General features: G+C 43.3%; 1 protein-coding gene across 1 annotated transcript in view; it reads right to left on the bottom strand.

Annotated features, from left to right (window-relative positions):
* Positions 1-17,497, bottom strand: part of LOC124113218 (putative beta-lactamase-like 1) — a 55,319-nt gene that overhangs the window by 3,534 nt on the left and 34,288 nt on the right. Inside the window, exons 2-4 of the mRNA XM_046473496.2 lie at positions 10,215-10,394; positions 7,622-7,879; positions 1,187-1,440 (exon numbers count right to left, since the gene is read on the bottom strand). Of these exons, the coding sequence (XP_046329452.2) occupies positions 1,187-1,440; positions 7,622-7,879; positions 10,215-10,394 (692 nt within the window). The remainder of the gene's footprint in view (positions 1-1,186; positions 1,441-7,621; positions 7,880-10,214; positions 10,395-17,497) is intronic.

The raw sequence follows: 17,497 nt of genomic DNA, 5'->3' as shown, positions 1-17,497 counted from the left end.
TTACACCGGAGACACTACATTCCGGACGCCAGTATCCCGGAGACTACATTCCGGACGCCATTAGCCCGGAGACACTACATTCCGGACGCCATAGTCTAGATACACTAAATTCCGGACCCCATTAGCCCGGTGACACTACATTCCGGACGCCATAGTCTAGATACACTACATTCCGGACGCCATAGTCTAGATACACTACATTCCGGACGCCATTAGCCCGGTGACACTACATTCCGGACGCCATTAGTCTAGATACACTACATTCCGGACGCCATTAGCCCGGAGACACTACATTCCGGACGCCATTAGCCCGGAGACACTACATTCCGGACGCCATTAGCCCGGAGACACTACATTCCAATCGATTCAGTTTTGGTGCATCAGTAAAATTACAAATGGATATAATATACTACTCAAAAGACGATTCTGTCATATAACTATTGTTAATCTGTCATCCCCAGCACGTGCGAGATTGATCAGGTGCTTGTCTAAGACATGAAGAGTTTTCATCTACCCGCATTATAAGAATTTTCAACTTACATCGTGGAGGCGCATTATGAATATACTTCACATGTTTCTTTGATTCGTGCCATATTTTAGTCAAGGTTAGTTCAAGAAGCAGTTTCCAAAAGAGTCTTTGCTTGATCCCAAACTGGACTTATTGACAGATAGCCTAGTACATTTGGTTCGTCATTCAAATAAGGATTGACTGTGGATTTATTTCGGTTCATTGAGGTATGAATCGAAAAACCGATGTGCAAACTTTTGTAAGAATGCGCTACGTTAGTAGCGGTACACATGCATTGCAAATCCTGCAATCGACCGAAATCTCCAAGGTAGTTTACGATTCGTTACGCGATTTTGATTGGACTATATACCATGATTCCAGCCTATTTCGGCAAGGATAGTAACTGGACTTTTTTAGTCAGTTAACTCCCTTGCCTCGGGAAGATGATCAGTCCTTATCGTATCCCGAGCGCATTGGTGTGACGCCGCTGGGGATCGAACCCCGACCTTCCGCTCTCCGGGCAGACCCTCCACACACGAGACCACGGAGCCGCTAATTTCGATATAAAGAGATTTTGATCAACTATTTTCTCGACCGACGCGTTCTGTAACAACTCCCTGTATAGTGAGAACAAACCTCTTTATAACGAGGATGTATATCGGTATAACGAGGACCTACCTCTATACAGAGACGTGACCCATGCCATGTCATAGTACATCTGGACATCTCCAACAGGGAACGTTGGTCGCTTGAGATTGTCCTGAAGAACCGGAGCCGCCATGCCAGGTTCCTGGGTCTCCGCTATGACCCGGGGGTCAAACACCTGGTCACCCTGGTCAGACTTGCCGTTGTTAAGGAGCAGCTGCACCCACTTGGCCATGTCCGCCGCTGTGGAGTACAAGGACCCTGCTGGACCGCACGGATGAACGGCGCTAAGGAAAACGTAAAAGAAGTATCGTAAAATACCCCATTTGAACACGATTTGTGTGTCTTTACACAGTTTATTCCAACGATTTCTGTTTGTTTGTTAGTATTTAACGCCACGCGACATCCCAGCTATATGACGGCAGTCTGTAAATAATCGAGTCTGGACCAGCCAATCCAATGATTGACAACATGAGCATCGATGTGCGTAATTGAGACACGATGACATGCGTCAACCAAGTCAGCGTGGCTAACAACAGATCCGTTTTTGAATTTGAGTGTGTGAGTGAGTTGGGTTTAACGCCGCTTTTAACAGTATTCCAGTTATATCACGGCGTGTCAGCTTAATGTGGGAGGAAAGCCCGAAGTGATGCAGGTCTCAGACGATTACCACTTCGGTGAAACCAACGAGCACGGGTATGGTGCTGACAAACCTAGAAACATAATCGGGTCGAACCGGGATTCGAACCCACAATCATAGGTTTCTGGCGTGCCCAAGGGACGCAACTCTGCACAGTCTATCGCGGCGCCTTGGACGACTGGGCCACCCGTGCCACCGTGACCTGAAGAATGCTGAAGACCAATTCTAACCTGGATCTTCACAGGCCATTCCATCATTATCACTGAAGCCTATAGATAATATAACATGGACAAAGAAATTGACCAAACCACTGAGCCTGACCCCTAACCCAATTTAGTCCCATCCTTACGCCACTTGGTTTATGGGCATCAATTCTACAACATTTCCAATCCGGGTGCATCTTAACGCAACTTTCAGGACAAGCAACAATATTATTGCAGGAGACACAAGGAATGGATTTTTGATAAATATTATTTGTTCTAGATATTACTGGGGAGAAATAATTTGTTGACGGTGTAAAATGACAAACAACGTGTGTTTATGTTGTATTTGAAGCGGAATGCTGTGACGACCACAGTGAACGGGTGTGGAGGAAGCGAGTAAGGGACAGGCAGCGTTCAGTATAACCACTTGGTACCATTTCTATCCTTTACCGTTATATATACCATAACCCGTGAAGATCCGGGGTAGAATAGTTCTTCAGCAACCCCCTTACCATAAAAGGCGACTATGCTTGTCGTAAGAGGCGACTAACGGGATCGGGTGGTCAGGCTCGCTGACTTGGTTGATGCATGTCACTGATCCCAATTGCGTGGATAGATGCTCATGATGTCAATCACTTGATTGTCTGGTCCAGACACGATTATTTACAGATCCCCGTCATATATGTGGAATATCTGGAGTGCGGCTTTAAACAACAAACAAACAAACAAAACCACGGATATAAGCGGTTCACCCAATATATAGAGGTTATCACGCGAGTGTGTTTGGGGATGGTAAATATCCTGCATTAGGAATAAACATTGTATTTAGCGAGCCTTGGCGAGCTAAATACATAGTGTTTATTCCTAATACAGGATATTTACCATCCCCAAATACACAAGCGTGATAACCTCTTTATCATATAATGTCATTCTTTAATTCTGTGCTTCAAAATCGCTTTCCCTCTCTCATAAACATTACCGAAGCATTGCGAGTTTTCCTGGAATGCGCGCTTTAATATTTATTACGTCACAGGGTAAGTGATGTGTCAGTCGGACAGTGACAGTAGCCAATATAGTTCCAACTGAAATCTGTTTCTTATACAGTGGCGAAGCGACATATAAACGCAAAACAACAATTGCCTTTCACGGCAATCCATCGGTCTGTCCGCTAGAGTAACTGCCCTTTGTCAAAGGGAAGCTACTCTAAACCTAGTCTACGAGACGTCACGGCCACGGTCAGACGTTGTTGACAGTCGGTCTGTCCTGTCATAACGTTAAGAAGTGTAGTCAGATGTACACACAGCGACAAAACGAAACAAGGTAACAATTCAAACATATTTCGGCCAAATCCAACTATTTTAATTTGTGGAGAAGGTTTCAAGCCGCAGAGGTCTACAAGCACAGATATGGCTACTGATCCCGCTTGGCTAGGCATCGTGCCCTCGCAAAATTGTTTCTCCAAATTTGCCAAAACTTATAAAATGCCTTCGCGACGTCACAGTTAGACACTGATTTTCAGTATATTAGACCGTTCTTTTGATAATGATAGCAATTATTTCTGTAGTTTATCCAGATTCCCGATGGTTAGTTCTGACTCGACCGCCGAATGACGAGGGCGACGCCATGTTTGTTTATAAACAGTGAAAGTAGTCCCTACTTGACCTTTGATATTTGCATCTCTATCCGCATATGATCCCAACGGATATCGTTTTTATCCGTTGGCTTTATCCTGCCGAGAAACCTACCCATTATATGATAAATATGCATCTTGGCCTGTGACAAACCAGTTATGGTTTCAGTACGATAAAGAAAGGTACGGCGAGTCTGACACTGAGTTATACAACATGCTTTATTGTACATATTGATTTTATTCACACCAACAAGTGATGCGGCCTTGTGATTTGCTTGTAGGTTAGTTCATATGCAATTTGCAATTTAGAACATTACCGACTACACTATCTTTTTTTGACGTGAATAAAAGCAGAGTCCCGACTTGGTTACAATGTGTGAAGCCCATTTCTGGTGTCCCCCGCCGTGACATTGCTGGAATATTGCTAAAAGCGGCATAAAACCATACTCACTGACTCTTTCTTTGCTCTTTTTGTGAAAACAGTAAACTACGGTTATAACGAACACGCTTATAACGAACTAACGGATATAACGAACTAACTTTATAGTCCCGACTATATGCTGTAGTTATGCTGTATATATGCTTATAACGAATTACGGTTATACCGAACTAAAATTAGTAGTCCCTTTGAGTTCGTTATAACCGTAGTTTACTGTAAATGCATTATCGAATTTGTTATAGGTCCACAAAGTCATTGGCACTGATCCTGTTTCTGTCGCCATGAGAGTTACGTGCGTGCGTGCGTGCGTGCGTGCGTGTGTGTGTGTGTGGCTGCTTTTACTAGTCAGGACTAATGCCGATTTATAGCGCTAGCCCACTGAGATACCATGCCGCAGTTAAACATGAACACCCCACTCAGACACAGTATACTGACTCCGAGCCGACCAGTCCTTGTTTTTAGCCCCTTAATGCCGAGCGCCAGACAGGGTAACAACATGTACCATCTTTAAACGTCTTTTGGTATGACGCGATCAAACCCCAGACCTTCCGTTCTCCGGGCGGACGCTCTACCACTAGACCACGGAGGCGGTCAACGGTTGTGGAGAAGCGACCAAGACAGAGCATCAGCTCCCCTACGTACAAGACCACGGAGGCGGTCAACGGTTGTGGAGAAACGACCAAGACAGAGCTTCAGCGTAACTCCCCAGCGTACTAGACCACGGAGTCGGTCAAACATCTCACGAGCTGAACTGCATAACTAAAACACTGTTTAAAGCGACATTAAGCCCAACTCACTCACTCATGATCAATCATTATTTTACAAGGGTATCGATGACTAAGCCGCAATTCGCTGTGCATAGTTACGTCTTCTTGCGGTCTTGGGTTCGGTTATGGTGTCAGGTTGTCAGATCAATTCTCCTCGAGTGTTTCAATAAAATGGTAAACTTGTGTCGCTTTATTCTACATTAAGCTGACACGCCGTGACGTATTTGAAACACAGCTCAAAGCGGCGTTTAACCTCACTTCCCGACTTATTTCTATGCTTGGCGGTCGGGTAGCCTAGTGGTTAAAGCGTTTGCACGTCACGCCGAAAACCCGGATTCGAGTCCCGACTTGGGTACAATGTGTGAAGCCCATTTCTGGTGTCCCCCGCCGTGACATTGCTGGAATATTGCTAAAAGTGGCGTAAAACCATACTCACTCACTCTTTCTTTGCTATTTTTGTGAATACAGTAACCTACGGTTATAACGAACACGCTTATAACGAACTAACGGATATAACGAACTAACTTTTTAGTCCCGACTATATGCTGGAGTTATGCTGTATATATGCTTATAACGAAATACGGTTATAACGAACTAAAATTAGTAGTCCCTTTGAGTTCGTTATAACCGTAGTTTACTGTACATGCATTATCGAATTTGTTATAGCTCCACAAAGTCATTGGCACTGATTCTGTTTCTGTCCCCATGAGAGTATCAAAGGATTTCCAGGAATCCTACAAGATATGTGGGCGCCGACTTGAATAGGACGTTCGTTGCACCCCTTACACAGGCCACACCGACCATATTCTCAGCTTCTCAGTCCTGTCTGGTGTCATGTTCTGCTATTTCCGCATACACGGCGTGAATAATTCTATCTCGTTAAGCCTCCCACACGAATGTAATCTTGATGTATTTGACTCAGGAATTTCGTGCAACTAATTGTCAGTTTTTCGTGCAATATCCGGAGAAGATTTGATGACATCTATTTCTGCCTTCGATCCATTTGTGTCCAATTATTATTGGGAAATGTATCGTGAGAAAATATGTTTAATAGTTGTGTTAGTTGTTCGGACTCTAGATAACCGTTATCGAAAACATTTGCGTTATGGTGGGTTTGACATAATGTCGTATCGGTGTAATTAATTACGATTGGCTCATGTAAGGATTCTGGGAAGAACTCGGGGAGTGAATATGGTTTTACGCCGCTTTTAGCAATATTACAGCAATTCCACGGCGGAGGACACACACATGGGCTTCACACATTGTACCCATGGGGGGAATCGATCCCAGGTCTTCGCGTTAACCACAAGGTTACCCACCGCCCCGAGTCGACTAAAGAGGGTTTGCTGGTCAAAATCTCTCATTGGCCTGGATCGCTGCTCATGTTTTCAGTCACTGGTTGAATTTTTACAGACCGCTGAGTTTGTTTGCTGTTTAACGCCGCACTCAGCAATATGACGGCGGTATGTAAATAACAGGGGGTCAGACTCGCTGACTTGGTTGATGCATGTCATCGTACCCCAATTGCGTAGATCGATGTTCATGATGTCAATCACTGGATTGTCTGGGCCGGACTCGGTTATTAACAGACCGCCGCCATTTTGCTGGAATAATGCTGAGTGCGCCGTTTAACAACAAACACACAAATACAAAAAACTTATTCTGATGAGCTAATAAATGGCCCATATGTTAATTTGCTTGTGGGATGAACTAATAAAGTGGCTTAAATGTTAATTTCTTTTGTGAATATCGTCCGCAAATTACTTGTTATACATATACCGTTCCCAGTAATAACTGTTACAAACTGAAATTATATTTCTCTCTGCGCTGCGCTGCGACAGCTTACTTTGTATATATGGACGAATATTGTGTTTACAATTTCTACTTTGGTGAATCGGTCTTAAACAGAAACACCTGCAGCTAGTCATACTGAATAACACCTGGCCTGTTCGCGCAAAACGGGGTTATAAATAAACTTGCAAATCAAACAGAACTAAGATTACAAAACACAATTTAAAAAATGAGCAAATCTTACACAAATAAGATTACACAGTATACTTAGTCTATAGCCTCCGCCATGCCGACTTTATGTAAGTACTCGCAGCAGGAAACTGAGCTGATTATTTAAAAAATTTATTTGTTTTAATGTAATGCGACACAATAGGGGTACCTTTTAAACATATGCTATTGGGTTTTCGTCAAACTATATGAGTGTACCTTTATTTATTTGTTATATTTAATAATAAACAAAAGTTAGGACTTGTTTCAACTAATATTTCGATGACACATCACAAATATAAGGTTACATGTGGGACAACTTGTTGTATTTGATGCTATAGTGGAGTGAGTGAGTGAGGTTGGTTTAACGCCACTTTTAACAGTGTTACAGTTATATCACGGCGTGTTAGCTTAATGTGGGAGGAAAGCCCGAAGTGATGCAGGTCTCAGACGTTTACCACTTCGGTGAAACCCACGAGCCTGGGTTTGGTGCTGACAAACCTAGAAACATAATCGGGGCGAACCGGGATTCGAACCAACAATCATAGGTTTCTGGCATGCCTAAGGGGCACAACTCTGCACAGCAAATCGCAGCGCCTTAGACGACTGGGCCACCCGTGCCCCCGATGCTATATAGTGGATGTTATCGTGATTTGTGGCAATTGTAATTGATATGTAAATGTGTGTAAATATGTGTAAATGTGTGTTATTATGTGTAAATTTGTAAATATGTGTAAATGTGTGTTAATATACGTAAATGTGTAAATATGTGTAAAAGTGTGGCAACTCACTGCAGTAACATGGGGTCCAGGTTGGTGAGTTTCCCGTGCTTCGTGGCGACTGGCAAAGCTAAGTTGGTGAAGTTGAAAAGTCTGTCGATGAAGCCGCTGTTGCGCATGCCGAGGGGGGTAAGGATGTAGTCCTCGACCAGACTCTCCCACGACTTCCCCGTCATCCGCTCGGCCACGTAGCCGGCCAGAGTGTACATGTAGTTGCTGTACATAAACTTGGTCCTGATGGGCTCCGTGGCGGGCATGTAGCGGATCCGCCTGAAACAAACGCCCGTCAGATTAGACCACAAGAGCGTTAATAACATTTTCATTTCATTTAAATAAAAGCAACAAAATCCTTTACATATTCGTACGAAATCTCTGCCAAAAACAGAGTCGATTGTACGATTCCGACTATATCATGAGCATGTGTTTATGAATCACTTTCAAATAGTCGTTCGCGAACACATGCAAAGGCAAGTCAATTCTTCACCTGAAAAATACCCACGGGAACATATGGTACAAGGCAAATAGGGAACCGCATCGGACATCATTTTTGTCACTTTCAGTTGTTTGCAATCCCAAATAACAAATGCCTTCTTTGTTGTTAATTTCAACCCCGTGGGAATTCCGGGCCAGACATGGTCAAATAGACTATCGTAAGAACGGAGTTGCATCGGGTTGATGCTCTGTTTTGTATGTTTGTTGTTAAACGCCAGACAAATCAGTGATTGATATTAAGAGCAACGATCATCGCGGATGAGGTGAGGTGAGGTGAGGTGATGTGAAATGGGGTTTAACGTCGCGCCCAAGATTATTAGTAAATACACTTATATAGCGACGTGCATGTCCGTGTGTGTGTGTTTGTATGGCTGCTTGTACTTGTCCGGACTGATGCCGATTTATAGTGCTAGCTCACTGAGATACCATGCTACAGTTTAACATGAATACCCCACTCAGACACAGTATACGGACTCCGAGCCGATCAGTCCTTGTTCTAGCCCCTTAATGCCGAGCGCCAGACAGGGTAACAACAAGTACCATCTTTTAACGTATTTTGGTATGACGCCGTCGGAGATCGAATCCCGGACCTTCCGCTCTCCGGGCGGACGCTCTACCACTAGACCACGGAGGCGGTCTCATCGCGGATGATCAACGATGACACGCAATCAACCAAGGGGCTAGTTCCCTAGCACCCCGGCCATATTTGACTATCCACGAGGATTCCGGGTAGAAGAGATCCCCAAAGCCCAAGCTAGTCTAAGACCTGACTAATACAAATAGAATGTCGACAATGTGTATCCTTGTAATTGTATGTCATCGTAACGTGTTGATCGTAGCTCTTGCTATCAGCCACTGGTTTTCCTCGCTCTATTATTTATCCGCCGCCGTAACATAGCTGGAGTGAGTGAGTGAGTCGGGTTAAACGCAGCTTTTAACAGTAGTCCAGTTATATCACGACGTGTCAGCTTAATGTGAGGGGAAAGCCCGAAGTGATGCAGGTCTCAGACGTTTACCACTTCGGTGAAACCCACGAGCACGGGTATGGCGTGTCAGACCTAGAAACATAATTTGGGCGAACCAGGATTCGAACCCACAATTATTGGTTTCTGGAGTGCCCAAGGGACGCAACTCTGCACAGCGAATCGCGGCGCCTTAGACGACTGGGCCACCTGTGCCCCCGACGAACCAAGAAGCACAATTACAGAAAATATGAGTCCTTGCCCAGTTTGGGCTGTTATTGTGTTTTCATGCCAGGACTCAGCTGCCGATTATCTTATAAACATTCGAGTGGTGGTGGAAGAAGAACCTTGTACCGCACATCAGCGCACATGTCAGGCTTCGGAGAATTTCCAAGTGGTCGTTATGGATGAATTACTAAAACATACAGTCGTGTTATATTTCAGCTGTGGTATAACAAGTTATAAACCCCTCGTGATCGAATGGATAGTGTCTGTCCGGCGAGGGGAAGGTCAGGGGTTCGATCCCCGCCCGCCTCGTAACAAAAAAACGTTACATGATGGTACGTGTTAGCCTGTCTGGCGCTCGGCATTAAGGGGCTAAACCAAGGACTGGTCGGTTCGGAATCAGTGTGCTGTGTAATAGTGGGGTATTCATGTTAAAGTGGGGCATGGTATCACGCACATCATTTCGCCTCACCTTAGCTTAGTTTACTGTATACTCACTTTATGATAACCATGACTCTATGCAGGTGTTTTAACCACAGCGAAACCTCGTTAATCCGGACAATATTACCCCTTTAATTCGGATTAAGATATGTCCGGACTAAGGAAGTATAAGCAACTTGTTTAGATATAGACGTTCAACTATGGAATACTATAAGGGACATTCATGCGATCTCGCATTCCAGCGATCTCGATCTTTGGAAACGAGCTAAATATGCCCAAAACACGAGAACGCGAGATTTTGGCCAAATCTCGCATTATCGCGATCTCGCATTCTCGTGTTTTGGGCATATTTAGCTCGTTTCCAAAGGTCGGGATCGCGAGAATGTCTCTTACAATATTCCATATTCCACACTGAAAAGTGGGAGGTAAGGTTTCCTGATAAGCGTTGTTTGGCTGTTTTTGATGTCGTGCTTTCTTGAGCTCACCTGACTACTTCCGATCTGTCGACAGTTTCCGGGAAGCCGACAACCAGAGCTTTGAAGTAGGCTGGTACGCCTACTCGATGTGACAGCAAGTCACGGAGACTCACGAGGTTCGTTCGGACATCGTCGGAAAGTTTGAAGGAGTCGCCGATGATGTCTCGAATAGGAGTGTCGAATGTCACACTGAAACAAAAGATTTTCAACTTAAGGCAAAATTCTTCCAAAACGTCGCATACTCGTCACAAAGGGTGTCTTATGCGCCGTAATTTGCTGTGCTGAGTTACCTCCCTTAGATGTACCAGACGCTTGTTCTTGTGGATTCGCGTTCAAGATTCGTCCCGATTAGGTTTGTACCTCAGACGCCCCTTTTATCACTGTCATATCACTAATAATTAGTTGCTAAAGAATGCACCCACACGAAGATAAACTAGAGGCTCCAGAGTACATTCTATCCATTCGTGGTTCGAATCCCATATTTTCTGTAATTGTGCTTCTTGGTTCGTCGGGGACATGGGTGGCTCAGTCGTCTAAGGCGCCGCGATTCGCTGTGCAGAGTTGCGTCCCTTGGGGACGCCAGAAACCTATGATTGTGGGTTCGAATCCCGGTTCGCCCCAATTATCTTTCTAGGTTTGTTAGCACCATACCCGTGCTCGTGGGTTTCACCGAAGTGGTAAACGTCTTAGACCTGCATCACTTCGTGCTTTCCTCCCACATTAAGCTGACACGCCGTGATATAACTGGAATTATGTTAAACCCAACCCAAACACTCATGGCAAAGATGCATATTTTGTTGATCGTGTCAACGTTTAAAAAGTTGGTTGGTTGGTTGGTTGGTTGGTTGGTTTGTTGTTTTAGCCGCACTCAGCAATATTCCAGCCATATGACGGCGGTCTGTACATAATCGAGTCCGACCAGACAATACAGTGATTAATACCATGAGTATCGATCCACGCAATTGGATCGATGACATTTTTCAACCAAGTCAGCGAGCCTGACCACCCGAACCCGTTAGTCGCCTCTTACGGTTTAAAAAGTAAGCTACTCAACCATCTGTCATGAGTGAGTGAGTTGGTACTCCGCTTTTAGCAATATTCCAGCTCTATCAAAGAGGGGGTACACCAGAAATGGGCTTCACACATTGTACCCTCGTGGAATCGAACCCGGGTCTTCGGCGTGACGAGCAAACGCTTTAACCACTAGGCTACCCGACCGCCCCTAACCATGTTAGAAGTTGAGTAGTATACTAGTATATTCAGCTCAAACATACTTTCTATTTGTGTTGACGTTCCTCAAAACGTAGCTGTGAATGTTTCGGAACACTATTGGTCCTTGGTGTGATAAGAGCAAGGGGTATCTAAAAGTCGCACAGGGAATTCCGATCTGGTTTTACATACGGCTGTCACGATGGCCATATTGATAATATATTTGCCTATTACTCAGCCATTTGTGCTTGTATTATATAAATTTGATAAATAAGTTTTGTGGAACTATAGATATAATACATTTTTTATCTGTAATCCGACTATAACCTTTGACAACCTGAATCCCCACCCACTTGATCACATTTATGGCATCTCTAAAATTTGTTCAAGGAATTCCGATCCGACTTTAAACCTGACCATTACGTCCTCATAATTCAGATGAGTTATTGACCCTTGTTGATTCTATCTTAAACAAAGATGCAAAAACTACATTAGTGAATACTGCTAACTTGAAATGAAAACAGGAACGGTTACCAGGATGCCTTCGTGGTCTTGTGGATCGAGGGTTTGCCTGGAGAGCGGAAAATCGACGGTTTGATCCCCGGACGCGTCATACGAACAGACGTTGAAAGATTATGCCCAGCCTGGCGCTCGGCAATGTATAAACCAAGGAATGGTCGTCTCGGAGTCAGCATACTGTGTCTGCGTGGGGTATTAATGTTATACTGCGGCATGGTATCTCAATGGGCTAGCACTATGAAACCGGCAAAATCCAGTACACTCACACACACGCGCGCACGTCGCAAAATGAGTGAATAATCTTGAATGTGAATTTAATCCCCATTCCACATCACCCCAAGCTAGAAAGGAGTGAGTGAGTGAGTTAAGTTTAAAGCCGCTTTTAACACTATTCCAGTTATATCGCGGCGTGCTCATGTGTTATAGGAGCTCCACCCTTAAGCGGGTATCGGTAGCTATTGTACGGTTGACGTCAAATGAAAAATGCGGCATCCATGCTATTTGTTGATACCACTGTGTCGTTCTAACCGACCTCAATAAGATGCTCTTCGGCTCTCTCGTCTAAACAAATAGGTTCCGATACGCTGGGTTGATCACAGATGGCGAGAGGACACGACATACAAAGCTAACACAGCGAAACGTTGTATACCGCCATCATTAACAAAGAATTCATATGACGTTAACAGTAACCCATACTACCGCGCAGACATCTATCGTCACACAGCCGCAGTGAAAAGTAGACAGCCTCACGCTCAACAAGACGACGTCAGAGCGAAAGCGTAAGACAAGCATCTCCTTCACTCGCTAGTAGGTCAAGCATGGTGAATGCGGTATGACGTCAACGCTAGCCACGTGGTGCTTCTTTCATTATCGAGAAAAACGGTTTAAAAATGAATTTACAACATGACGACCATGAACTATTTTTTACAAGGTCAGGCACCCTGCCTTGGGTCATATCAGTCAGATAGTGCAAGTCTATTTCTGTTAACACACGAAGAAACCTACGTTGCTCAGTCGGGTGGATTTGAAGGGGTGGGATGAGCTGTATGTGACGAGTGTGGTACGTTTTCCGCCGTGAGAATTCCAGGTTATAACAGGGTCACGTTCTCAAGCGATCTTAGCTTTACGACGACTGTAAGCCTAAAGCAGCTCTCACACTTTGCCGAGGTGGTTGCCGAGCTCTCCCGAGCCTAACACTGTTAGGACTAGGGAAGAGACTACATATATACGAGTATCATACGAGTACGCTACGAGTGTGTTACGAGTCCCATAGGAGTCCAATAGGAGTCTATTAAGAGTTGCATACAACATGCATAGATCGCACAACAGTCTGATAGATCGTTCTATAACATTCATAGATCGTTCAACTTCATCCAGAAATCACACTACAACATTCATAGAACTTTCTACTGCAGCCATAGAATCGGCCAAGGACAAACATATATTGTCAACGAACAAACCAACTTGTACATTGATAAAGCACGATGTGTCGAAAAAAAGAAAGGCTTGCCCCAGTCTCTAATATGTTTTTCGATATAACTCACTACAAATCTGAACAGGTAGGCCTAAGTGTAGTATCAACGCCATCGGTCTTTTTACCACATGTGCCAGTAAGCCTGTCGCTGTTGCCCTGAAGATGTTAAATGATCACCTCTAGATAGTAGATACATTTGTCGACGGGAAAGGCGATTCGGCAGTCAGGTGTCACTGGTAATGAATGCATTTTCTGCTTCTCTTTTTATTTACGAGGATTTCGAGTAATCACGTTTGTACTAAACCTGGATGTTTCGTTAGGCGATAAGGCAGCTACGCGTTAACGATGTTTATACACGAATGACGTCATACAGAACGTGATGTCATGGCGTTACTGACCGCAGTGAGTGAGTGAGTATGGTTTTACGCCGCTTTTAGCAATATTCCAGCAATATCACGGCGGGGAACACCAGAAATGGGCTTCACACATTGTACCCATGTCGGGAATCGAACCCTGGTCTTCAGCGTGACGAGCGAACGCTTTAACCACTAGGCTACCCGACCGCCCCTTCTGACCGCAGTGGAGTCTGGTTGCAGGGTTTCGTGGTACAATGAACTACGGTTATAACGAACTCAAAGGGACCACTAATTTTGGTTTGTTATAACCGTAGTTCGTCATAAGCATATATATAGCAAATGGCCGTGACGAAAAAAATAAGTTCGTTATATCCGCCAGTTCGTCATAAGAGTGTTCGTTATAAAAGTAGTTCACTGTATAAACGTAGTTTACTGTAAATGGCTTCGGTCAAAAACACAGCATTTTATGAATGTATAGGTTTGAAGGCGGATCACAGAGTATCATCTTGGTGATTAACGATCTCCCTGCTGAATAAATGCACCACGTTTAGACCATGACAAACTTAGTTGTGGCATTGTGGTACAGCGTCTCTTGTTTTCTAAAGAATGTGGGCGCAAAAAACATACACCCCTGTACGTTTCTTCAAGAACCATATTTGTTCATAGTAAGTAAATACATTAATAGCAACTACACCGAATAACCTACATATGACTGTAGACAATGGCATGTATGCTAGGGTTATTAAATCCAATACAATCAAATCTAGTAATTGATATTCATAAGACAATATTTTTTAAATTTGAAGTTTACGCTATATACGACATTTCCATTGGACGAGAGGTCGATCACATGAGCGCGAAATTGATGTTTCCTAGGTGTATTAACGACACATTTTGACGTTCAGACGTTTTTCGCGAGACCGTGTTCCTGAAATGATGTAAACACTGACGGACTACTTCCACATTCCTGGGGGAATATCTGGGATTTCCGATCCCTAGCACGAATAAATACAGAAGCGTTCTTTCTGATAATTTAAACCCTTTAATCTTGAACTCAGCATTTAGTATACATAGAGAAACGTCAGAGAGTTTGACTGCATGAATGTTCACGAAAATCCTCGCTACGACCCATCTGAGTGAACAATACTAAAAAATGCGCATCCAAACTATCGTAGTATCGACTCGATCCGTGTTTAGGCTGACAGTGACAGTTTACAGGAATCTATTAATTTACCTTAGTGTCTATTTGACACATCTTTAATTACCTTTCAATTATCGGTCAATTGATCAATGGTCACTTGACATGTAACCGCGACAGGTTCATCAACATCTTCTGAAATCTCTCCCGTCACGTTTATCGTGTCGGCCATTTTGACGTCTTGTACTTGATGTAAATGTATTACGACGCGCTGTCATTGTGACTGACTTACTGAGGTAGTTCTAAAAGACCTTTCTCATCTAATGGTGATATCATTTGAATAGATGTGTTGTGTCAGATATTTCTGAAGAACAAGTTGTGCATACATACGCTCGTGTCACTTCTCTTATAGAGGAACTATTTTATTCCGCGACAGCTGGTTGTTGTATGGCTGTTTGTGTAAACATGATGTCACACATACTTAATAAAATTGTGTATAGATCTAACCTACACCCTTTGAGGTAAGAAGTTGTGATAAAAAATTATAAGAATTGACTTTCACTTTGTGTGAGTTCATTGGAGTATGAACCTTCATAGAGTCGCAAGCTCCGCCGTTCATAGAGTTTGGCCCTCACTCTATGAAGGTTCATACTCAATGAACTCACACAAAGTGAACGTCAATTCTTAAAAAAACTGAACGGTATTTCAGGTATAGTGAGGCATGCCAGCTTAATATGGGAGGAACGCTCGACGTGATGCAAGTCTAGTTTCGAACGGTACGCAATTCGGGCGCCTAGGGCGAGTGGACCACTCGTTACCCAAAGGGACAAACTGATTGTCATCTTCACCAGACTGAACTACTGCCCCAGTGTGTCATATAGCTCTATGAATGGAAAACATAGCCGATAAATACCCAGGGAGGATCGTTTAAGATAACCATCGTCAGTGATTTTTAGAAATGCGCCGTCATTGTAAACAAATATCAACGTCAAACTCCTTCAAAGGCGACATAGGCTGCCTCGCTTCATGTTAACAAGATAATGCTAACACCATTCGATTCAGATCTCTCATGACATACGACTTTCCACATGACTGGCCATCTGTACGTTTAGCTCTGACGTCAAACGTCGGATAACAATTGGCGGTTGGCATAAATGACGTCAAACGTACGTATGCATTCCAAATATGGTCTACACGATGTTAAAATTAGTTTGTCTCTTTATATATGTCGACAATGGGAGGCTTATCTCTGAGCTCGTTGAAAGTCCCATTGTGTGGATTGTCCCGAAATACTACAGGGGTCCCGTTGTTACCTCATTAAAACAGTATCGCGTGTTCGTCAAGGCCGCGGTGGTTTTTAATGGTAGTTGCTTATGATGTCAAGCGGTATAAAAGCTAACAAAAAAAGTACCAGACTGCAGATAAAACAGTTTCATGCTCAATATATACGCCTGACACTTCAACACACACGCACGCACATACGCACATACGCACACACGCACACACGCACACCCCATCCTCACCTCCAACCTGCGTAAAACACGCACCTGATGTCGAACAGAGCCCGTGTATATCGTTGCTGTATCACTACCATGCATCCATATTTTATCGGGGTGATATAAAACATATTTATATCTCAACGTCGGGTCGCATAAATTAAAATACACATTCGGCGCTATATATTGAGACTAAGTTCAAGAAAATATTATCCTTATTACACAATATTATCATTCATCTAAATAAAAGCTACCCTTTTCACATCCAAAAGAAATCTCTGCTAAAAGCAGAGTCGATTACGATGCCGACTATATCATGAGCATGTGTTTATGGATTTCTGAGTTCAAACCGTTTGAAGAGTTCTCTTCAAACCAACCTGAAATAAGTTTATGTTATATATAAGAGACAGCAAGGACCTGTAAACTCTGCATTTTCTAAATACCACATGTAACAGAAAAATTCTCTACCCACTGAATGTAACCTGAATAATTGTGTAGAAGATTTATTTTTATCTAAATGGCTCTTTGTATATATGTAGATTGAACTAATATTTATGGGAGTTACTCGACTGTACTTCTCTGTTGTATTTTGTGTATAAACATCAAGGGGATTACTAGTATCTTATGTAGATGGGCTATCTCTGAACATTAACTCTTAACAGCCAAAGTGATGTGGTATTTACAGGGTATGTTCATATCAAGTGGTGTTTTCGGTTAGATAAACCTAGGTCATGGTGTCGGAGTTCATAGCTGGAGAACCTATGTGTGTATAAACAGTCCAGCGTCACAAAAGTCGAAAATGTCTTTCTCGAACTGTTTTGTTTAATCCAAGTGAATACAATGACGTAAATGTCATTTCAGTTCGTATGGTGTACAGCATAAGTAGATCAACCTGTGTTTCAATTTAAGCTATGTTAACTGTATATTTGATACCGGTAACAGAGATATGTTAACTGTATATTTGATACCGGTAAGAGAGCTATGCTAACTGTATATTTGATACCGGTAAACAGAGCTATGTTGACTGTATATTTGATACCGGTAAGAGAGCTATGTTAGCTGTATATTTGATACCGGTAAGAGAGCTAACTGTATATTTG

The sequence above is a fragment of the Haliotis rufescens genome, unplaced genomic scaffold, assembly GCF_023055435.1.
Source record: "Haliotis rufescens isolate VD_foot unplaced genomic scaffold, xgHalRufe1.0.p SCAF_7, whole genome shotgun sequence".
NCBI classification, from domain to species: Eukaryota; Metazoa; Mollusca; class Gastropoda; order Lepetellida; family Haliotidae; genus Haliotis; species Haliotis rufescens.
The sequence above is the reverse complement of the archived record's forward strand: the minus strand, read 5'-3'. Positions and strand labels throughout refer to the sequence as shown.